Raw genomic sequence first — 24,958 nt, 5'->3', positions numbered from 1 at the left:
ACAGATGAGAACTACAGATCAGGTGAGAGTATATTCTAATTTTCAAAAAAATTTTTTGTGCATACTAACCACTCCTGGACATGAGTTAGGCCTTCTAAAAGAGCAAGACTGGATGAAATAATGAAATAAAAAACAATTTTAAAAATAGAGAAAATTCTGTATTCTTGTCATTTCCCTCCTTGTTTTTTTCATACTTTGGAAATAACAGAACAAAAAGTGACAACATGCTCACAGAGCGACCCAAACTTGAAAAGAAACAAAATGCCATCCAAAGGCAAATGGCAAAATTCCCAGTAACATCATTAATGCCAGAATTTCATTTTGTATGCTCTTCTGCAACTAATAAAAAAGTATTTTAATTAAGATATCATATTATATACCATTTACAAGTACACACACAATGAGACCCTCAAATACTGCTTTTGAGATGCAGACTTCATCCTGCAACAATAGCTAAGCCCCGTATGTGCAGATCGGAGTTTGGCTCACATGTATACTGCCATACATTCTCTGGGATGTAAATGTGGAGCCCAGCCTGACAAACCAGCTTTGCATTTGCATCACCACAATACCCATCCTAAAAATTCATATCCAGCATCAAACCAGCCACTCCTCTCATCTCTGTACTGAGGCTGCCTGGTTTAGGGCTGGTGAAAAAGTGTGGCAGGGAAGCAGCAGAGTGTGCCCTCGCACACAGCTGGAGACATGTTTTAAAAGAGGGTTTGCTGGGCTTTTCTTGGGAGAGGGATTTATTTTCTTGGTCAGCAATCTGCCACCTGGGCTGGCCACGCAGCCTGCCAGCTTCAGAGGCATCTCCTTCTCACCTTACATCAGACCCTGAGTCAGGACAGGGCCAGAGGCACAGCTCCCCGGCCCTGCCCATCCCTGGAGCAGGGAGAAGAGCAGCACAGCTGGCACTTGCCAGATCCCTGGCCAGGGCAGCCCCGAGGTCACTCCTGTGCCCCGTTACTCAGTGCGGCAGGAGCCCACCGTCTTTAATGACTTCTCCTTTCTACACACACTACTCTATTCATTTTCCACTTCCCCAGTCACAGCTGCTGAGCCCTATTAACACGCAGGGGAAAAAAACACATTTAAACCCAAACCTGCTAGGCCAGAAATAGAAGTTCTCATTTTCTTTTCCGAAACACAGAATAGCTGAGCAACAACGAAAGGAAAAGGAAATCTCTCCCAAGCACATCTGGAACCAATTTGCTGTCTGTAGCCACTGGGTGTCACTTTTGATATATATTGGTTCAGCCACGCAGCACTTCGGGGAGAGAAGCAGATTTCAGGGAGGTGATCCCAAAGTGAAGCAGACTGCTCCACGGCCTCTTGCATGCAGGCTGTAATTAGCAATTAGCCAGCCAGGCTGATTTATTAACAAAACATCCTCACCACAACACCAAGCACCGTGCAGAGGCTCTTACCTCTCAGTCTGCAGTGTGACTTTCGAGGGTTCCACGTTAGGGTTTTCCCACTCCATCTGTGGACAGTGCATGAAGTAGCAAAGGGTGTACAGGGCCTCTGGCTCCCAGTAGAAGGATCCCTGCTTCTGGTGCATGGGTGTCCCATTCCCGTGCTGCTTGGCATTGAGGGGCTGCAGGTGGTGCATTGCTCGAGACACCAGGTCACCTGGAAAAAAAGCAAGAGCCAGGTGAATGCCAGGCTGTTCAGCTGCCTCTCCTGAGTTGCAAACTGAAAGGCAGGCTGGGGTGGTCTTCCCTTCCATTTAACCTCACATATGCAAACAGCAGGGGGTAGGACAGGATTCTGGGCGTTACTCATCACCAGGCTGAACTTTTCCTGGTGGTTTACGTGGTGTGGTGTGACATACCCAGGCTGCAAACAAGCCCACAAAGGCCTGCAGGAGATGTGTTTTTGCAAAGATGGTGGTGTGGGCAACATCAGGTTGGCCCATCTCAGCACCACCATGAGAGATGACATGCTGAGCCAGGATCACAGTTACCTACTCAGCAGCCTTTGGAGGACACCAAAACCCCACAGCCCCAAAAAATGACCATGCAGTGTGCCACCAGAAGCTGCATGCTCCTGGTCAGAAGGGCAGTGAAATCCAGCCCCTTGGAATGAGGAAGGAGGCAGTCAGATAACACACAAAGCACTGCAGGAGGATGTGAATGAGCATGTGGGTGAAGAAAAAAAAGGGAAAAATATTGCTAAAAGATAATATTATGAATGTGCAACCAAAATTAATTTTTTAAGTCCAGGCTAGGCCTCGAAAACTTCATGTTAGCAGAAAAACAAAACCTATGAAGTAGGCTCACCTGGCCCCCCAGGTTTCCAGAGCACAGAGGAGGACAAAGAGGAAGATTCTCATCACCCCCCTACACCAATTTAGTTTGGGGCACTCCCTTCCTCACAAGGCAGATATAGGAATCTACCACAACATGTGGAATGGGATGAGCAAAGCCAGCAAGTGAGATTACCAAGCAAATACATGGGCAAGCAGCAGTGCAGTCTCTTAGCACAACACTGATTGTAACTAATTAACTAAAGCACGTCTCTCCGAGGCAGTGACTTTTATGTCTATTGACTAGTGACCACTCTATCAAAGGCAGGGAAACAATTGTGGTTTAAACTGCCTTTTTTTCACATGTTCAAATCACTCTGAGAGTGCTTTTGGGGGAAATAAGGATCTCGAATCAAATCAGTTGGTTTGTTTTAAATTAAAATCTGAGCAAGAGCCCTTTGGGTGATTCTTAAGCTATACAAAAGCAAGTGATGAGAAAAAGAGGACATAATTTTCCACTGTTAAGAAGTCATACACTTTCTCTTACTTGTTTTTCCCAAGTGACCACTGAGCACAAATTTGGAAGAAAAAAGTTTAAGATGTACTCACCAAGGTAGGAGCATAAAACCAATTGTGGGGGGATAAATAATGAACTCCTGAGCAAACTTAAAGGAGAACCGTGTGCATGGCTGAACTACAGGTTTTTGCAAAGTCCCACCCCTTTGAACACCTCTCTCCAGCCTGACTCACACAGAAAATGCTGCTGCTGCAGTGATAATGTGTACCAGGGAGAACAGAAATGTCTCACTTAAAAATCTCAGCCCAATCCTCCAAAAACATAGCCTTAAAACCATGAAGAGAAGAAAACCACTGGCATGAGGAAACTGCAGAGTCCATGATTTCAGGGTTTTGACACATATTTTTTGCTTCACTCTGCAATATTCTTCTGATTCAAAGCTTTCATTTAAAAATAGCTTCCATCTTTTCCCTCTGCCAGGAAATTGCCATGATAGGACCAATCTTGCAGCCTTGCATGCTCATAATTTCCAAGAGAAACTATGCATGTGGAAAGTATGCAGGATCAGGTCTGCAGAAGAAACAGATGTGCCTCTGAGATGACGCCCCAGTCCTGCACAAGGCTATCTGCAGACAACCAGAAGCAGCAGGAAACTATGGGACCTCCTTCACTCAGCTCACTCTAGTCACAGCAAATGTGCACTGCCAAGTCTAGCACAGACCAATTTAACTGCTAGCAGCCTTGTTGATATTAAATTTCCCCCTTTTTCTCCAGAAGGCAAAAAAAATTGCATAGAAATGCTGGCTGCAACATGCAGCTTTAACAATAATAGCAAAGGCAGAGAAAAAGGGAGACACACACTAAATTCAGCCTTTCAAACCCAAGCCATTACAGCACTGAAGAACGTGGGTAAAGTTTAGCACATAGCCAGTCTCATTTCAGTGGATTGAGACAGCAGGCTCTAGAGAATGCCTCTGACTTCTGTCATGAATGATGAATAAAAATTAGGATGAAATTTCGGCCCAGATTCTGGCAGCAGCATTACTTCATCCCATCCTCCCTGAGCGCTGGAGTGATGTGACCTCAGTGACACGCCCAGGACCAGAGGAAGCTGCACAGTGAATAAGAAGGGAAAGCAGAAGCAAGAATGATGTGAGCAGGACAGGCAGCTAAGCATCACTGCTGATGCAAGCCTGGAGGAACTCAAGTCTTGCTGAAAGGTGAAGCTCCAATCCATCAATAGGACGAGGAGTTCATCCTTTTATGCTGTATTTCCTCTAGCGCCTCCTAAAAAATCCAAACCAATTCATACCATTAAAGCTAAATTAATGCTTTTTATATTTAAGTCTCACTTAATGACATTATACCAAGAACTGATGGCTTAGATCTTTCTTTTGCCTTTGCTATGCTTTCTCTGGTCACAACTGAAATAATTTCTACATTAACAATTATTGTAAGATTTCTTTACCAATAATTTGACTTACTTCTTCAGGTCAACTCAAAGCCTAAATAATCAATACCTGAAAAACACTGAGCTTCACAGAGAACAGTAAGCAAGCATAAAAAGCCCCATTATACTGCTACCCGCTGGGCAGAGCTGTAGAGGAAGGACAGGAATCACCGCTCTGTTCTATTCCACAGCAGAGCCTCGAACAATCCGATACATGCCCTAGTGCCCTTTGCCTCCTTCAGCCGCATCCAGTTACAGCAACAATTCTCCAGGGCAGAGACTGTGCCTTAGCATATCTATTCTCCAGGATCAGGGCCAGGAAGGCATGGGGAAGCTGACAGGCACACGCACACACTGCACACCAGCACTTAGGCAAACTCTGTAAAATGTAGCACAGTGCAACATCTGGTTCTAGGTGTGCATGTGCGTGTTGTCTTGAACCCCTACCAGGTTTTGCTCCTTCTATTGTTCCTTGTTAATATGCTTTTGCTTCTCCATTTCCTTCCTAAGAATGTACCAAGAGTTGAAACTCTCTTTGATTCCAAGGCACCCCAAAGCCCACAGATGTGAAATCAGCTTCATGATGGGACTCACTCGTCTGCTCTCCAGCAATCAGCCAACTCCAGCCTCATCTTGGAAACCCAAACTACACATGATCTCCTTGCCAGCTGTAAAAGCTGTGCTACATCTAAACAATGAGGGCAACCTTGAATTTATGGCCAAGCACAGAAAGACAAGTCCTCTTCACAAGTCTGTGCTATCCCTTCATCAGTGTCAGCCACCTCTGCTGTTCAGGGCTGTGCTCAGCACAGAAAGGCTCTGCAAGGGCAAGTTACCTGCTCACAGCACTGCTGGCTTTTTCTGCTATTTTTTTGGCCCTGAAAATATGTCTCAGCTGTATCAGCTGAACATATCTGAAAGGCCAATAAATTCCTCAGTGCACCATTTCCAGAAAGAATATATCTAAAATAAAATTCCCAGCAGCTGCATTGACTTTGTGACTCCATGAAGGAGGCTCCTGATGGCTGTGGCATCAGGACCCAAGGGACTTGGCAGGGATCCCTCCTGCCTTGCTCTCCACTGATCAAATTCTCATCCTGTCCCACCACCTGAAGAACAGAGTGGGGAGCTGATCTGCCTGACAAGAGAGCTTGCCAAATTTATTTTGTTTTAAAATTAAACTCAATGAAAACTTCTGTAATTTATGCATCATAAGCCAAGTGAGCCAACGCACAAACTGCTTTGCAGGCACAGCCAGGGAGATGAAAACATCACACTGTGCAGGGTAAACATAAGAAAAAAGAAAAAGAACAGCAAAGCGGGGGAACATTTCAGGACATTTTTGTTGCCAAAGCTCGGAAGCCACAACTAGAGGACAGGCTCCCAGAGGGCAGCAAAGGCAGCAGCAAGCCCCAGGCTGACACTGCCTTGCAGCCCTGATTCCAGATGGGGAAGGGCTCCAGGAGTGTGGATCCACACTGGATCTCATCAGCCCAGAAGAGAAAGGCTGTGCCTCGCACACCAGCTACCAAAAACCCAGGAAAACACCTCTGCACCACAGTGTGTGCAGAGCTGCCACTGCAGCTGCCAGCATTTCCCCCTGCCTGTATCTGAAGCGGGGCTCGCCCATTGCTGCTGCTCTCAGTTCAGCACGGTCGGTGAATGCAAGGTCCGCATACATTTGATTTAAAGATTGAAAATATTATGTAATGTGCACGTTGTGACATGGGCCTGGTTTAAGGCAACACTGAATATTTAGGGAACAGCTTCACCGACTTCAAGCCACAGATATGATGTGACAGGCAAAGTAAAGCTAAAGCTGCTCCCATCTGCATGGAGGTGCAATATAACATATAACAACAACATACAGCATGCAAGTGCACAGCTTCAGCCTAAGTCCTCTCTGCAGTGACCAGTGAAGCTTTTTTTTTAAAAAACTTTATTTGGCTTCAGTAAAAGCTATTATCACTGCTTTTACTATGTTAGAGCCTGGTGTTCAAAGAATAACACATCTGTTTCCAATTTTATACTGGGGAGGGGGGACAGAGGAAGGCAAAAAAGAAAGAAGAGAAAGAAAATGACAGATACCCAATGCCCATGTCTGAGAAGCTTCCTGTGGGATTTTCCAATCTATCATGATGAACCTGATGATGCTATGCTATCCCACCTGCTTAGGAGCAGCCTAACTTCTTTCAGACTGAACAACTGCCAGAGCCAAAACCAGCTGAGGGTATGCCTGCAGAGCCACAGCCCTGACGTGAATGACACAGACAGATCCTTACGCAGCCCCTCCTTATGACACCTACCTCATGTTTTTCTTGTTCCGAAAGTATGTCCTAAAACTACCAGAACAACTTAGCAATGATGTCTTTGTACACTGAAATGAGCCACACAGTTCTTTGACCTGTGTCTTTCCTTCAAAACCCAGGGGAGAGAGAGGAGCATCTGTTCCCACTGCAGCTGTCTTCCCACCTGGTGCCCTGCTGGGGCACTGTGAGAAGCAGCAGGAGACCATGTTTTTAGCAAAACAGCATTGTGCAGGCAGCACCCATCAGTTTGATAATGCTGGTCTGGTCATCCTTCCAGCTGTCCTTGACTCCTGCGTGTGTAGTCTACATTTGAGAATCATGCCCTGCAGTGGGGCATGTTAATTGCAGCAGCATTACTGCCTCGCTGTGCTTCCTGGGTGAATATTTCCTCCTGCAAAGAGCAGGCCATAGCTGTAGGCAAGAGTTGTTTCTGTCTTTCAGAGCCCTTAACAACCTCCTGTGTCCTGTCCAGACCATGAAAAGAAGGAGCATGCATCAGGGAGCTGCATTCTAGATGCCAACTTCATGTCATGGTCAGTAGATTCCCCCCTTACAAGCATGTGAGCCAGGTGCAAAACTAATTTTCTTGACCTAGATTCATTTCACACTTCAATACAAAAGTCTTGGATCTATGGTTTTGCTCACAACCAGCTCTGGGGAGACTGTATTGGAAACATGAATTTATAATCCTGACAATAAACCATGGTCTATTTAATCAGACTTCTAGCTGGTAGCCACAACCATTCTGCATCCTTCCCAGAGTGTAGCTAAGTCTCTGCCCCACTGGTTTCCGCACCGAAGGGGCACACTGGTGCACACACCTGTCAGCACACAACTGCAGGGGAATATGAGCAGATGAGCTGTTGTCTCCCGTGCCAGGTCACCCTCAGCCACCCAAGCCATCCCTACACTCTCAATTCCAGCTGCACTGCTCCTCCACGATCCTCTCTCTCCAGCAGTACATCAATCTCCACGTTTCAAAAGTCAGCTGAGCCAAAACTACTCGAGCAAAACCTGTCTTCAAATGATTTTTTGTGAGGTTTTCTATTGCTAACTGAACACTACTCATCTATACCAGGAAAGGAGTGTGCACAGAGATAGGGTGGCTGCACACTACAAAGTGTGCAGAATGTATTTTACAGTGTGCATGCTCCTAGCAAAAAGTATCTTCAAACATAAAAAGTTGTTCTTGGCACACTGCATATTCCAGATTTTATTCCAGCTGCCTCAGGCTGTGGGTGTGCTTGGGGTGCCATAACCCACAGTGGGACATCCAATGTGCTACAAATTCATCGTTGAGCTCACCTTGCAGAAACTTCCCCAACTCTGCCATCTCTGCTGTCCCACACTGTGCCCCTATCTACTACCACAGGCAACCTTTTCTTCTCTTAAAAGCTATTCATCTCTTCCACACAAGAGCAAAAGAAGGAACTGTGGCCTCAGACTCAGAATTGAGAAGACAGGACCAGGATGCAAGCAGCCCATTTTCTGGCAGTGACTTCTCTGTGGCCTCCCACAGATCATTTAATCTTTTTATCTTCACTTACCCCACCATCACAAAAACCTTCTATTTATATTACAGAGTAAGTGTTTGCATGCAATTTAGCATTTGCAAAGCCTTTGAAGACTGATAAATTAGGATTGGATATATCCCATTAAAAAGCCACAATAATAATTAAACCCTCTCAAGTTCACATACCTATTATAACAACACTTGCACATTTGGACTCTCCAATCTGACATGGCAAGCTTGATGTTTGTGTCTGATTCCCCTTAAGCCACATCAACTTCAAATAAAACAAGCTTTGACTCGGATGAGCTATTCATGTGCCAACCTAATGCAGAGCCTTCACTCTGCAGAACACCACTGCCTTATGGACCATCATTCCTGGATTTTCTTTGGCCCATGTCCTTAAACAAAATTTGAGAGCCCCAATGGCTAAGCAGGCCAGCTAAGAGTGCTCACCCTGACGTGACGAATTGCCTGTGCTCTGCACAGCAGGCACTAAGAGGACTGCAGAGAAAGGAAAATGCCATTTGAATCCCAAGTGTGCTGTGATGCAGGGGTTCAGAGGGAACAGGAGTCTGTACCTCAAATGTGGTGTACAATGGGGAGTTCTGCAGGAGTTCACATTGGTGTACATTGGTGTTCACATTGGTGTACTGGGGAAGGCAGGTGGAGGTTGGAACTCCAGCCCTCCCCAGCCACCACAGGATGCCTTTTGCCACTAAGCAGCAAACCTGAGTGGGCTTAAACATAAGAGGTGGAAGCCCTGGAGGAACAAAACCACCCTGGGCTTGTCCCCAGGAAAGGCAATGGTGGCTGAGTCTCATCCGTGGAGGCAGACAGAGAACTCCCAGAGGAGCTCAGGATGCAGACAAGCAACAAGACAATCTGCCCTTGCTACCCAAGACAGAAATCCACTCCTTTGGTCAACAGGGAAACCAAAGTAGGGTGTCACCTGGTATTTTCAAATTATCCTCTCTCATACTTCATCTCACCTGATAAATAAATGTATTGTTTTATGGCTGATGACAGTGGGTATCAGGGGGAAGAGAAGAAAAGCAAGATGTTGTTTGGGACTATTAAGCAACCCACAACCCCTCCTGTACACAGATGCTGATAGTGAATGGAGGCTGTAGTCCCTCACTCAGAGAGGGCAGCAAGGAGAAGGGGGTAGCAGCTAGGGAAGTGTGCAACCAGGCAGCCCTTACAGAGCCAAGAAGATACCTACCATTTAACCATTGAAGCACTACATTCATCTGCTTTCTGTTCTCTGCTGAGGGGGGAACTTTCTCTGTTGAGGAACATCTCAACAACTTCTAACTTACACACAGACTGGATGATGTGTGGATATCAGCAAGGAGGAGTTGCTAATTGGACACCCAGAAAGTGGGTGAGTGAGGACCTAGAGACCTTGGGCAATAACCCAGTGGATGGCCCTTGAAAACCGGGAAAAGCATCACTGTATCTGGAGAAGTGATACACAGGCTGTCAGTCTATGGCCAAACACTATACTGAAGGGAGCACTTCCATCTGAATGGCAGGTTTGGGCTAGTACCCCTGCTTAGCTCAGCACTGTGCTCCATGAACCAAACCATTCACAGGGAATAAGCTTGGTCTTACTCTACAAATGCTGCTTAATCTGAGAAATACATCTGACAAACAGGGCTTTTGTTCTGGCAGTAAATTAACAGACATTCCTGTGACAACACTCCTTCAGATGCCACACTTCCAGCAAGCACCTTTACCCTGGCATTTGCTTCTAAGCCTAGGTTTAACCTCTTCTTTAGAGCACGTGAATCCATTTGTATGACTTCTGCAGTGCTCCTTCCTGTTGGCTGTAGAGGATTGAGACTAGATGAAAAGGCAAGGGAGGGGACGCGGACTTTCATCATCTCCTCAGCTGAGGCTGTGAGGAGAAATGAAAAACAGTATCAGTATGTGCAATCACATTCCTACTTACACTTGAGCAGTAACCCTTCCTTTCATCCCTAAAAGGCTGCCAAGATCCACTGTGAGGCTTTTATTTTGGAAATATATACATTCAGCTCTGTGGATGCAAAAAGAGGATGCTGGGTAATGAAAAAAGGGGATAGAGGGTGGCATTTTTCCAAAGGCAAAAAGGAAAACCTTGCTGAGACCTGAGTGGTGACAGGAAGGAAATACCAGCCTGAACATCACATCTAGGGACTGCTCTAAGTTAAACACCATTCAAAAGCAAAAAACCTCTGATACTAGCAGTGTTAAATCATATCTTCAGATTATCACAGTTTAAAATGAAAATGATTATTCATTGTGGTTAACACTCAGAGCGATACCAGCACCAGTCACTGAGGTTTGCACAAGTCTGCATGGCAAACTTCTCACCCAGGAAAGCCATAGGAGACTGGCCATCTTTGCACCCAAAACAAGCCCCTAACAGTTTTTTGCTCTAACCTGAAGACATACACTAAGAGATGTTTTGGATGACACCCTAAGCCATGGTTTATCTCCCTGTGCTGCTTGAGACACACAGCCATCTGCAACCCTACAAACACACGTCAGCTCAGGGTGGTTGTCCTACATCAGACACTAACAACTTGACAGTCTTTACCCCAAGGCAGTGAAGGACAAGTATTTCTTGGGGCCAGGATTGGTGCCCAGTGCACTTTAAGGCTCTGCTCTGCCTTCTCACCAGCTGCGTGCACACTCAAGAGAAAGAGGGTCCTCCTTCACCCCAAAAACAGCAATGACCTTCAGTTATGAGCCTTATTCCTTCTGCATTTGGTCTCCAAGCCAGTAGCAGTATTTTTAGATGGATGATGAATAGATGTCTTGGAGCATTATGCAGTCAAATATAACATAAATTTTTGTGGATTGCAAACATGCATATAAAGAAGTCAGGAAAAATATTCAAAGGTCAAAACGCAGTATCATGGGATTTCTCCACAGAAAAAGCTCTCCCTAATGTTCCTGTCTTTTTACTACTCAGTCTACTTATTTTTTTTTACATCTGAAAGGGAAGAAATGAAAGAGATGTACTAGAAATCTAGGAAAATCCCAAAAACTTTCTGAAAAAAACCCAAACAGATCTACTCCCTTTCTCTGCTAGGTCAGATATAGAAATACAGGAATCTTCAAGGAAAAAAAAATAGGGGGAATAAAAAGAAAAACAAAAGTCCTGTGAAATATTTTCTCTAAAATTCAACAGTGAAATACTGTCAGGCTACTGTTTAAAATCCTATTATTTTTGCTGTGCTTTAGTTCTTCCCAATGTTGTCTATATAATAAGCATTTCAAATGAAATTACGTTATTTTAAAACACACCGTAGTAGGCAATTACAATTGCTGAATACTAAATGCCAGTATAATATAGACCAGATTTATTGTTGTTCCTTAACTTTCTGCCACGTTCATTATATTTTAATGAATAAGGTTTCACATCAATTTTTTAAGCCTTTGCCTTGGAATCACGCATTACTGCTGTAATTGTGGTGCAGAATTAGGTGTCTATTTACATTCTCCTCCTAAGTCCTGGAGACAAAACCTCCCTTTTTTTCCCCCTAAGTCAGCAACATCACCTCTTCTTCCTATTTTCTGGAGAGAGCCCCATGGCCAGTGGCACTGCCTCACCTGGCCACTGCCAGCTAGGCCTTGTCCCAGTGAGGACCAATGCCTGCTGCCGGCTGAGCCTGGAGATAAGAGCAGAAGCACCAGGCAAGCAGGATTTGGCAGGACCAGGGCAGCATCCATGAGTCCAGTTGCACCTGCCTGACTAGGAGGACTCTTCAATGGCAGCATCACCAGATGGTGCTGCCCTCCCCATCTGGTTGTATCTGCCATCCCACCTTTCCCCAGTTTTCTCCTACCTTCTGTCACACCCAGGGAGACCCAGCTTACCTGAATGGTCTTTTCTAATACACTGACAATACATGAAAAAACAAAGGGTGCACACACACAAGGACCATCGTGGGTAGGGCAAGGTAAAGGTACCATATGATACAAGGCTTTCTACCCTGTGAATCTCTTCTTCACCTAGGACAGACTGTAAAGAATTTAAGAAGATGTCAGCAGAAATACAGGTGCTGGGCAGAACACAGGTCTCATTTGCAAGCTGTTGTCTTCCATGGGACAGATCTGATTCCCTGGTCTCAAAGCCTCCAGCAACTCAGCAACTGGTCACATTGCTCCATGCAAGGATGCTGGGTAGAACTGAGAGCAGGGGAAGCCTTTCCTCTGCACACAGACACTTGTTAATTCCAGTTATTCTGTGTACTTACAATACCATAATTATTCATGTCAATAAACTATAGGAAATCTCATTCAATTAGAATTGCTTTTTTAAATATTTTTTTTTCCTGAGATAAAATTAAATTGCTTTATTACAAGATTAATTTTGCCCTTGTTTTTGTGCTCTTTTGAAGTGAACAGAAATTAAATGCTGGCTCCTGGGACATTGCAAGCTGGTGGGAAAATGCAGACACATGCCTGGGGACTACTTCCTCTGCTGGTCCACAAGCTGAGTTTCTGTCCTTGTCATCCACTTCTGGTTGCCAACTCCTCCTCCCTCCTCATGATCTTCTCAAGTGCTATCCTCTTAATTCCCTCCTATCCAGAGAATCTCCCTCATCACCTTTATTCACTCCCTCAAAAGCAGGCACTTTTCCCTATTCAATCGTTCACTCATACCTCACTTTCTCCATGGCAATGCTTGCCATATCCTCTTCTCCACAATGTCCATCCCCCTCACACCACCAGGGCAATAATAAATCCTCCTTTGCCTTCTGCCTTCATGCTTTTATGATTCCCAAGTGCTCTTGCCATCTCCTCTCCACTGCTCTGCATTTCTGCCCCATGCTGTGGTTCCCCACCCACCTCCATGGCAGAGGTTTTGCTGTGACCTCTGGCTCACAACCACTGCTGATGCCAGAGACAGACACACAAGCACTGAACAAAGAGCAAACCTACTTGTATCCCTCACTGCTCCATTTTCCTCCCACTTCATGATTTTTCCTCCAAACTCACGAGCATTCTGCCCACCAACATGCTGCAACTCCTTCCACATTTCACAGCTCAGTTTTGAACTCTGCACCGGGTACTGCTCCACAGCACCGATTTCTACCCAACTGAGCATATCAAGCCTTGCAAGCTTTGCCAGTTACTGCTCCTCCCACTGCTGCTTCCCTGACATGCACCTGCTTGCAGCAGCCAGGGAGGATCCCTCGAGCTGGCCACAGGGCTTTTTGGAGGGCTACCAGCCTGCTGGATGTGCCAACCTCTCTGACAGCTGCATCCAACTCCCACTGGAGCGCTCTGTTCTTCCAACCGGCCACCCTCAAGAGTGTTTTGCCTCTGTTTACAGTCAACAGATGTACCAACCAAACATTTGAATCTAAGGTAGGACACTTAGAGGTGATAGAGTTCAAACTGTAATATGGGATGAGGTGCTCTATCTAAGAAATCTGGCTTTTTGGGTTGAGTAAAAAGGTCCAAAAAAATCCAGAATAAAAACCCCACCCATCATGAAATACCCACAAATTACTTATATATTTATAAATATACTTATATATACTTATAATTATAAATATATAAATATAAGTAAATATTTATATTTTATATATTAAACCCCAACCATATGAACTGTAAGAAAGAGAGCTGTATCATGCAAAATTTAGTTGGCACAGACAGTACTGTTGTGGGTTTCATGCACGTGAAATAAATGAGCATAAATTACTTCATTTGAATAACACCAAACACCTGATTCCAGAGACAGAGCAACACTTCACACTAAGGCTCTTGGCTTGTTGATGCTCACCAGAGCAAATTAAAATTAGCAAGTTGAAAACAGAAATTCACCTTGTGTCTTGTAGACAAACATCCTTGGTGCACCCACATCATGGTCCATGAACAGGAGGAACTGAACCATGATGATAGGATGGAGCTACAGAGAAGACTCCCATTGATACAGGAAGTTTAAAAAAATGCACACACAATTCATCAATAAGAACAGCAGTAGGTTGGGTAGGCTATATCTTCATGGATTTGAGTATTTTTAATTTCTCCCCAAAATTTCGTAACAGACCTCAGGAAAAGAATAGTTGATAGTATTTCTCACAAACCTCAGGAAAAAAAACCCACTTTTTTTGTCTGAATGATTCTGTTTTCCCACACATAGCTTCCTGTATCTAACTAGACCACAAACAGGTGATTGGAATGCTTCTCTCTTAAGAAAAAAGAAGTTTAAATAAAGCACTTCTGGTAATTTTACCTCCATGTCACATAAGGATGCATATGACCTTTGCTTCCTACCATTTATTAGTGCCAAAAGCCAAGTTTTCAAATTTTGACAAGTATCACAGATTCCTGTATTTCTCAAAAAGTTCTTTGATTAAGAGCAAACAATTATTCTTTCAGGAGTGAATTCCTCTGCTGCAGGTTAGAGTTGTAGGGCTGGAGAAGGAAAGGCAGGTAAAGGATCTTCTCTAACAAAGGATGAAGTAGATCTGCCTTAAAGATGTGACAACATTTCCTTTACTTTTTGCAGCCTTCAGCTTTCTGCCTGCCCATCATAAAACAGACATTCCACTGAAATGAGACAGGATATCAATACAAGAGACACCTGCAAATCTGGCCAGGCTGAGAGGTGCTCTCAAATACAACACAGGGAAGATGGAATAAAGCATCTTTCACCTTTAAAACTGAGAGCAATGTATGCAAACAAGCCATAGGCATTGCTATGAGTCTGCACAATACTTCTTTCCTCCTATAGTTTCAGCTTCATGAACTAACAATGGAGCATGAACACAGATCTGCCCAACATCTCCAAAATTATGCAGCCCCTTCATCTCTCCTCAGCAGAACTGGGCAATGCACTTAGCTTTGCTTTACTTCAAGGAAAGAAATCCAAACATTCTCAACAGCCTGGTACTTACTGAGTTCAGCGATGCTCCCCACACGTGTGGCAAGTAGAGACTGTTCGATGGTCCTCAGCTCCGACTGGCTGAACATCTGCACCTCCCCGGGCTTGTTTGACCTTTGCTGGTCCTTGTGAAGGTTCAAGCTGTCCGGCAGGCAGAGAACACCTACGTTGGATAAAAAGAAAGGAGAAGCCCAATATAATTTCAGCTAGTATGGTAACTTTGCTGCCACCACCACATCGTTTTGGGGACATTCCAAGATCCAGCCTGCATGTGCAAGCTGGAAGACAACCAACATCTGTAACACAATGTCACTGATGACTCATGCAGAAGTGGGCCTTGTTAGCCCTTCTGAATGTCTTCAAGCTGATTACATGTCACCTCAGGACAATTCTTACAGAAAAACCTAGGAGGATTGCTCAAGGCGGAGTTCAAGAAAGTTTCAAAGAAGCCTCCAAGAAACTACTCTAAACCTACAGAAAATTATTAGAAAATGGTACCTAATGGTATCTCAGAATTCCTAAATATTGGCTTTCAAATTATATAGGAGACAGACAACACATTTACAGCTTTTTCCTGCAAGGGGATTTCACTGTCAATTGCCAAAATAAGGGACAGCATCAAGATGCTGTAAGTGTCATTGATGGCTGATTGAATTTCTTTTGTAAATACAGCTTCCAGCAATTGAACTGCTTGGGCTCCAAAAGCCCATTATGCAGAAGCCCTTAGAGCAGTGAATTTTTATGGTGCAGGGCAAAAATAAAGCTACTGACATAAAATGATTTACATACACATTTATTCAGGCACAAAAGTCACTTTCTGTCATGACATGTAAACCCTCAGGAATAGATGGAGGGCATCTATTTATTCACCAAAATCATTGTCATGCTAAAAATCAGAATGTATTTACAAGAGCGAACACTGCATTACCAGCCTTGGGCAACAGCTGCATTGGTCCAGCTTGGAGAGCAGGCTCTCCTCCCTTCCCAGGCTCTGTGTACAGTCAGCTCTGGCTATGCTTTTCACAGCATCACCTTCCTAATCCCTCTGGGACATTTACAGGTGGAGAGCCACTGGTGGCAGTGGAATTGTACCTCTTTATGATGATTAAATATCATCTCATCTCCAAATATTACCTTTGAAAACAAGCTAGAGTAGGAAATGTATTTTTCCATTAGCTCTTACAACTCCTTTCTTTAAATACAGTGTAGGTTCTGCCCTTATAGGCCAAGCAGACTTTGCAAAACCCATTAAGGAAGAGGTACATATTTAATGTTTCTCTTCAAGGGAAGAATTTGCTTCATTTCCAAGCTCAGTAAATATATGACACCCAACTCTAATGACCAATAATTCTGTCAGTAGATTGATAGAACTGTCAACTGTTGGAGCACTGCAAGATCAGGAAATGCACCTGGAAGGAAATGCTTCTCAGACATCTTGTTAGCTTCACCAAACCACCTTGGATTCCTCTCCTCACATCTATCTCCTCCCTGCAACCAACTGAGTCTGCAAGTTATATTTGCAGCATGCACCTAAAAACATCCATCCTGGGAGGAGAGAGGTGACAGGTTCAATGAGCCCATTCCAAAGAAAAAAGCAGGGGTATACCCTGGGAAAACCAAGACCAAAGGTCTTGTCCACCATGGCCTTGAGACAGCAAGCTAAACTAGGATCATCCTCTGCACGCAGCAGTGGCACCAGAATAAAACCCCCAATAGCCTGTTCGAATCTTGGAGATGGATGAGCAGGAACACGTATTTCCCAGCCCCTGGCCCTGGTCCAGGCTTGTAACAATGCCATGAATGTGTAGAAGGTCATGAGAGAGTAACACAGCTCGTAAGAAAGTGCCCTGGAGAGAAAAGAGCAGGACACCTGACACAGCACTGGGGAGGGAACAATTCAAAGCCAAGAGGTAAGGAAATACAAGCAACAACAGTTTATCAAACAAGCTCTTCCTATTTTCCTGCCATCACTCAGTGGCTGACTCTCATAAACACTTGGTGCACTAATCAACATTTATATTCCATGGATGTACAGAGTTTGGGAAGTACAACACCTGCATTTAAAATGCAGGCTTGCTTGCATATTTTAGTAAGTATTCTCTCTCATTTTTTTAGGTTCTTCTTTATAATTTTAATGGATAGAAATTAGGACCAAATTGGAAGAGTCTTCCCTGCAGAAAATAGATGTAAAAATGATCTAATATTCTAAGAGATTTCTAAAAACAAGAAATAGAGCACAATCAGCTTTATGGCATCTTTAAAAAATGAACTGGATAATTTTTCTACAAAAACACATCTTAAGTGCATAGAAAAAAAATACTGTTTTAAGATAACTATACAAATAAAATTCAAATGGTTTAAAACTATAATTATATGCAGAAGATATTTTTCCAAGTGATTGATGCAGTGGGATATAAAAATTTTATTCTCTACTTTGCCTATGACTCTGTTCCCACAACTAGGCCTTTTCCTTACAAACAGCCCTAATGATTAATTACTCTTGTCTTTAGTGAGGGGAGCATATTCTTAGGCTCTTGGAGGAAAAGTACCAATGAAATGCAAAATGAGCTATTGTTAGAAAACTTAACAAATTATAGGATGTGTCATGCCAAAGGGTTACACTTGGGCTGGAGATTAGCAGAGACACACAATAGCCAAACATCTGATTCTTATATCAAAACTATAATTGACCAGAGCGAGTGACCAGTAGGGTGATGGAAGATTTGTTTGTAACTCATAATTTTGCTGGATCAAATCTGGTTTTCACAAGCATGGAGAAAATGAATTGTGTGGCTTGGGCATGCAACTCAGCCAATCTTCTAGCTTCAACTGTTTCCCCCAAAAATATTAAAGTAACTAAAATGCTTTTTAGAAGAAAAACTCCCTCTCTTTTTATCAGTGTTTGATGTAAAGCCCAAATTTTCTGATGAAAGGCTATAGCAAGGAAGAAGAGAGCACACCAGACTGAAGGGGAGGAGAAAAATATAAACACTTTGTGATTATAAATATCTTTTTTTATAGATAGAAAATTCTAAAAAGCCATCATCATCTTTCACTGGTTTGGCTGCAGTTCAACTTCCTTATTTTCATTCTCTACCACTTGGTATTATTCACTTGCTTTTTCAGGCTTATTGTGTTGAAGGTGAGGACCTCAAGTTTCCAAAGGCCTGAAAACCAGGAGTTTTTCCCCGTTCCTTTTCTGGCTGTCACTGCCAATTCTATCTGTCATTCCACACCAAAGATTTCTGTGCAGTATCTTCAGAAATGAACAGTGGTACCTGTCTTTTCTCTCAACTGGCACTGTTCAATGTCCTTCCTTTCTGCATGGTTACTCAACCCTGTGCTCTTCTTTGCCCACGATTTTAGCCCTCTTCTTGCGCGTGATTCCCTGGAATGGCAGTGAAGTAGGCAGCAGCTGCCCGATGAATCCCAGGCCAGACTCCATCGTGCATCCCTGTCTGCTCTGTGCCACCCAGCAACGTGCACCAGCCATAGCTCAGCTGCTGTGAAGTGCTGGAGCAAGGCAGGACAGCCAAAGCACTCCATGTATTTGGATTTTGTCACCTCTTTTGGTGCTTCCCCTTGTCTCTGTACCCTCCCTGGGGCATGGATCTGCCCAGGACTTGATTGCATGGACACATCCAGAATGGGCACTGCTGTATTCACTTTGCCCCAGGCCTCAAAGTACCCTGCAATCTACAGGTGAAAGACTGAAGAGAAATCATACATTTTAAAATCAGTAGGATGCAAAAAGAATCACAGTGATAAGCTCCTAATGCCCCCCCCCCACCAAATCTCTAGAGAAAAAGCAACATCATAGAGAAAATCTGATGCACAATTGATACATTTCACATTTCCCTGCCTTCTGGGCTCAGCTAAAGCACAAGCCAGAGCTCAATCCCTAAGGACTTAAAAATCCCAAACCAAGTATTGCACAAAATAAAGGTGCCCAGACTTTTTATATAAAAGGAGCAGCTATTTTAAACCTTCAGGCAAACTCATCCAGAGACTGGGGTACTGGTTAATTCTTCCAGCTTCCCCATGCACATTCCCACCTCTTGGGCTTAGCTGATGAGCCACCCTGCACTGCAAAGCAGATTTTGGCACAAAAATACATGCTTTCCTTCATACTTCTTTCAGAGCTTGCCACAGAGCTGAGCAATGCTGTCAAATATTTGAGTGCATCACACAAATATCCCAAACTCAGTGCCCAGCAGCAGTCCCAACAGAGCTCCTCAGTGTCTCCCCAGCAAAACAGCCTGAAGGACCTGAAAGCCAAGAGCAACTCCAACACAAGACACAGCAGCCATTGTGTGACCTCTTACAGCTTTTCAGAGCAGGAGAAATACAGGGATTGTAGACCAAACTTCACCTAAATACAGAGGAGTCATTTAAAAAACCATTTTTTAAAATCTAAGCTCTACTTCTTAATTTAGACAGATACCTGCACTTGTATACCAGCTCTTGCCCAAATAATTCCTGAAGTGATGGCACCTATGGTGCCCAGACCTCAACTACTGCTGAATTTATATATATATATATATATATATATATATATATATATGTACATAAAGGGATAGAACAAGGCAAGTAAGAAGTGTGCCCTGCCTATATTTATGGGTCTGCAATATCTAATGTCATCCAAATCTCAAATTCTTTACCTCCTCCCTCTCCTTTAGTATTCAAATCCATGCTCTAAACAAAACAATTTTTCAAAGGCATTAAATTAATAAAAACGCCCACTGAAAAATGTGATTCAAATTGAACTATGGCTGAGTAATTAGCAGATACCTAATACAAATGTGTTTGCTTTCACTAAAAATGTAAGTGCTGTAAACACCAAAAGTACTTTTTTCACATTACACCATTCATTCCTTTGGAAAGATTGCCAGACTTCTTTGTACCAATTTAGAGTCTGAATAGAAACATGAATGCTTTGCTGCTCTCTTGTTATTTTTCTTTAAGTGCTACTACGTTCAAGAGAAAGTAATTCAAATAATCTTTTACCTCCCTCTTTATCTATTACATCTTAAGCAAACGTATATATCTGGAGAAGAGTTAATACTCCCACTGCAAGGAATAGCTGGATCCTACTAAGAGTTTAAAGAATTTAAGTGTGCAGGATAGATAAAAGGCAAATTGCTATACAAAATGAGCCTGAAAATGGTAGTTAACCCTGAGCTGTCCCCAATACGTGGTGTTGCATATTACATTGCTCAAGTAAATGCCAACCTTACCCAAGAGGACTACCTTCAGGAGTAGAAAATCCCCTCAGTCATCACAATTCATAAATTTTATTACATGGGAACACAGGACCAAAAAGTCTTTAAGACCAGTCTTCTCTCATAATCATGAGATGTTCAAGAGCTTGCAAAACATCAATAATAAAAAAACAAAAAACCCCAAACAAACAAAAACAAAAAACAAACAAAAACCCCCAAAAAGCCCAAAAAACCAACCAAACATCAAAAAAGCCCAAAACCAAAACAAAACCACAAAAAACCCACAACCCCCCCCCCCACAAAAAAACCCACAAGAAAACCCCACAATCACCAACAAAAAACAACCCCTTTTCTTTCACAAGCTCATGTACTAAAATACTTTCCAGCACCAGAGAACATTCCTGACATCTATATAAAGGTGAATGGGAAAAAATAAAAGGGTCAAAGGTATTGCCAGCTGCCTTTGCAACAGCAAAATAATTGGCTAGGTACAAACCCCTCTTGGCTGGTATTCCAACATGCAGAAAACTCTCCCGACCCCACACCCTGCAGTCGTGGTGGCCAGGAGTACATGAGGAGGCTACCTGCCAGGTGGTCAGCAGCTTCGGAGGGATGATATGGGATCAGCAGCACCCTGAGCTCAGCTCCCTCACACCAAGTGCACAGGAGCTGGTGAATGCAAAGTGACACAAACTACTACAGTCCAAGCTCACACCTGGAAAGAAACCCTATGGTCTCTTTCCAGGTGTGAGCTTGGACTGTAGTAGTTTGTGTCACTTTGCATGGTCTCCATTGTTTTAAACAACCTGCGCCATCATTCCCAGGCTCAGCTTGTCCACCTGATGGGCAAGGCAGATGGAAAACATTCTCCTTACAGAAATGACAGCATGGGGAAAACTTTAAAGTGAATCATATCAGCCACTGCTTTAAGCTAACAGACGTCCTGGAAACCATTCAAGGCAAGAAGGGCAAAGTGTCTTCTTTCCATACATTCCAACCCAGTGAAATAACAAGGAGTGGCTTTGCATGGAGAAAATGCAAAGCACTTGGGAAAGCTAGGTGGTGAGATCAAGTTTCCAGAATTGGAGTCTCACAGCAGGCAGAGCAGCCCAAACGAGGAAGAGTGGAGCAGGAACAGGAATCAGGAGACTAAAGGGACACTGCCTTTGTGTGTCTTTAACACCCGGTACCTAACAACATGAAAAGGCATTACAAAGCTCTATACTTCACCTCAAGATGCTGGCATTATGCAGGTAAGGTAATATTCATATCTAATATACAGAGAAAGTGCAATGAAAGAAGAGAAAGTGAAGCATAGGAGAGTTTAGTAACTGATTCAAGGTGAAATAAAGAGTGTCAGAGAAAACCAGGAAAAGACCATAAGGCCTCTAGTTAACGCACTTTAACCACAGGAGATCACCCTTTCTCCCCTGGAAAAAAACAGGAGAAGAGCAAATGGATAATGCTTAAAAATTACAGAACTGAGAGCCTAACTAAATCATCCAAAGCAGAGAGCCCGTCTCTGTGAGACACCAGAGCAGATGCTACAGGAAGACAAGATAATAGAATTATATTACAAAATGCAATGGTGACATCTTTTCTTGTAACAAAGTTCCTTAGCAGAGCACATTCTACTTAACTGGGATGTCCTCCCTATTAGGATCCCTCTAAAGGCAATAGTTTTTGCTTAATGATAATGAGTGGCAATCACTGCTGCTTAAAATGGCATAGAAGTAACAACAATTCAAATAAATTAGGATATATTCCGCTACCACCAAGCAGTTAAGTGGTGCACAACCAAGTGGAATGTGGGATGGATTTCATTGTTCAGGCTATATATTACAAAACAAAGAAGAATCAGAAAATTAAATCCCCCTAAACATAGAAACTGAGCTCCCAAATCACCAACTACAGCTCTTCATTTATTTTTATGAGGATATAGGGAAAATAAAATCTTAAATCTTGCCAAACTGAATTCCTAAACTTCAAAATTCTCAAAACCACCACAGAAACAACTACAAAAGCAGTAAACGTGGAGCAAGCCAGTCCATGAGAGAAGTAATGGAGATCCATCTCCTCATGCTTATCCCCAAAGTCTTGCCCCAGTTTCCTAAAGTGGTCTTTGTGGTACTGCTGAAGATGCTGTTTTCCGGCGTGCATCCACAGGCTGGACAGCCAACACGTGGGATGACAGCACAGTAAGGGGCAGCTAATGCCACAGTGAGGCACTGATAGGCACCCTGTGCCTTCACCTCCCTGTGATTTTCACTACTGCTCTCTCCCTGCTGGCCACAAAGGGGCATTTTATCAACTTTGGAACAGGAAAATTGCACGCCGGCACTCTGCTCAGTCACACTGTTCCACTGTCACAGTGACCATAAAAGTTCCAGTGAGAGTTGTGATTTTTTTGGCAGGGAGATGTTAGAGCTGACATAGTGCATTAATTTCATGTTGAGCACCCATCAGCTTGAGATTACCCTGATCTAAACTATGCTGCTCTAGAACTCATGATGTCTGGGAAAAAGGTTTTGTCTTTTTGATAGGAGGCATTCAGATACAAAAAAAAGGGGGAAAACAATTTAAAATGCCAGTACCATCTTCCTTCTTTGCTACATGCAAATAAATATAACACATTCAGCCCTCAGTGTGGTGACCCAAGAACAAGCTGAGAGGTCACAGGGAACCTGATGGAAGAAAAGATCACAATGAATGTGTTGGCAGTACCAGAAAGTGAGAAAGTTTGAAGAAATGCAGATTTGATGGCACCCAGTCGAGTCATGAGAGTGCTCTTGCAGCAAGACCTAAGACACATACTCCAGGAGGAAAGGGATGTGCTCTGGTAGAAATGTGACCGTGGGAATGTGCAGGAGTACTAACTCATGCAAAAATGGGTTTGGCTAAAAACAAGCACAAGTTCCTCTTAGACTGAGAGTTCAAAGAAGGTCTAAGCCTTTGAGTCACCAAAAATGACTAAGAATGCATTAATGGGTTTTATTTTACGGACAAAGAGCTGTCAGCTGATAACAGCAGAATGGGAGAGGATTCAGTGATTCATAGCTATAATACACTTTCCCAGAACCTGTAATTTCCTTCATTCATTACCTGGCCCCCTGAAATGCCCAGCCTGGAGTGAAGCCTTCCCCTTCAGAACTGTGGTATGAGCACAGCCTGAGAGCCCCACAGTGCTGATATAGCACCTCTCCTGACCCAACCCTGTCTCCTCCAGTGTTTGACACACAAGGCACCAGAAGCCCTATCACGTATGAGCAGTGAGCTTCTTGTAACAATGCTGGTTTGGGCTTCTGGAGAAGACAGACTGAGGATCAAACTGCAAATGAGTAATCCCACACAAGGACGTCATTTCTGGTTTTGCGAGACCTACAATCCAAACAGGCTCGTGTTCCAGGTACTGCAGCTATAGTAAAGCAGCACAAAACGCCTGGTCCAAAAGAGCATATTTTCCATTGCTTTCTCTGTGTGCCACCATCCTTTTGCCATCAGATGACTTCAAGGGTCAGGCACATCATTCCAAAAACACTCACGTGCTTCTGTTTCTGGGCAGTTGCACTAATACTCCACCATATACTTGGCAAGAATACTTTGAAAACCCTAAAAAACTCCTCTTCCATTTGCTTCAATATTTTCAAAGATTAGCATGCTTTTTACAGGAGAAGTAGTTGCTTGCCATAAAGCCCTCCTTTCACTTCAGAACACCATCAGCTTACCCAAAACTCTATAAATAATACACTGCAGAACAGACACACAGTGCTGAGACTGAGCATGGGGCATTCCCATTGTAGGTACCAACCTCACCCTTCCCATTTGCTGGGTGGAAGCAGCTGGAAATGGGACTGAGGTGAGTGTGACAAAGCACCTGTGGTCTATGGAGCAATCACTTGCACTTGGGAGCCAGTTACATATGCAAAAGCTGATGAAAACCTGATATATACAGTAGGAATAAGGATGGTTTGCAATTCCAACTAGTGAAAACACCTGACCATTATTCAAGGGTGAGGTGACTGGTTGATGGGAGAATGACAGCACTTCCTGCAGAGCTGGGTGTTTGCTCTTTGCTTTTTAAGTCACCTTGCACGAATGCCAAAACCTTGGACTCTGGCCCAGGCAATGCTACCATAACATCACAAAGCTGCTAAAATCATCACCATCCTTCAATTCGAACAACTAAACCATCAGTCCTAAAGGTTTCTGGGAAAGCAGCAGGTATGTGTTTTAATGAAATAAATATAAAATAAATAAAATTAGTTAAGTCTGCAGTCGGTAAGCCATCAAACCTGAAAACACATGACACATAGGGGCTGCAAGGAAACCCCATAACCTATGAATATATGTGAACAAAAATGTACTATGGCTGCATGTTGCCATGCCTCACCAAGAAAATGCAGGCAGTTCTGACAGAACTCTCACTGACTTGGGGTCAGGATGTTAGCCCCCCAGGGAATAAGTTTTGGATAAGATGGAGTGTGTGGAGCCCACAGAAAAGTGTAACTAATTAGTCATCTGTGCAAGCAGTTGAAAGGAAACCCTATCAGATTAGCAACTCCACCCTCACCATGAAAGCCCATGCTTATTGAAAGTAAATAATGATAAAATGGTTTAGAAACACAAGCTGCTATTTACTGGCTTTAGGGCAGTATCCCCTCACTCCAAGAACTGACTATATTCCCTCCCACCCTGCTAAGGATGCACTAAGCAAACAGATTATCACAGCAGGATAAAAACCACCTACCCACAAAGTTTACGATGCAGGATTACGGCAATCTCCTGAACTGCCTACAAGCCCTCAGCA

At 43.5% G+C, this 24,958-nt stretch overlaps 1 protein-coding gene across 1 annotated transcript in view; it reads right to left on the bottom strand.

The window, feature by feature from the left end:
* The window catches only part of ABTB3 (ankyrin repeat and BTB domain containing 3), a 163,677-nt gene that overhangs the window by 55,291 nt on the left and 83,428 nt on the right, over window positions 1-24,958 (bottom strand). The window contains exons 2-3 of the mRNA XM_066550567.1: window positions 14,943-15,092; window positions 1,431-1,635 (exon numbers count right to left, since the gene is read on the bottom strand). Of these exons, the coding sequence (XP_066406664.1) occupies window positions 1,431-1,635; window positions 14,943-15,092 (355 nt within the window). The remainder of the gene's footprint in view (window positions 1-1,430; window positions 1,636-14,942; window positions 15,093-24,958) is intronic.

This window comes from Molothrus aeneus, chromosome 5 (genome assembly GCF_037042795.1).
Source record: "Molothrus aeneus isolate 106 chromosome 5, BPBGC_Maene_1.0, whole genome shotgun sequence".
Lineage (NCBI taxonomy): Eukaryota > Metazoa > Chordata > Aves > Passeriformes > Icteridae > Molothrus > Molothrus aeneus.
This window is presented reverse-complemented; position numbering and strand designations above follow the sequence as displayed.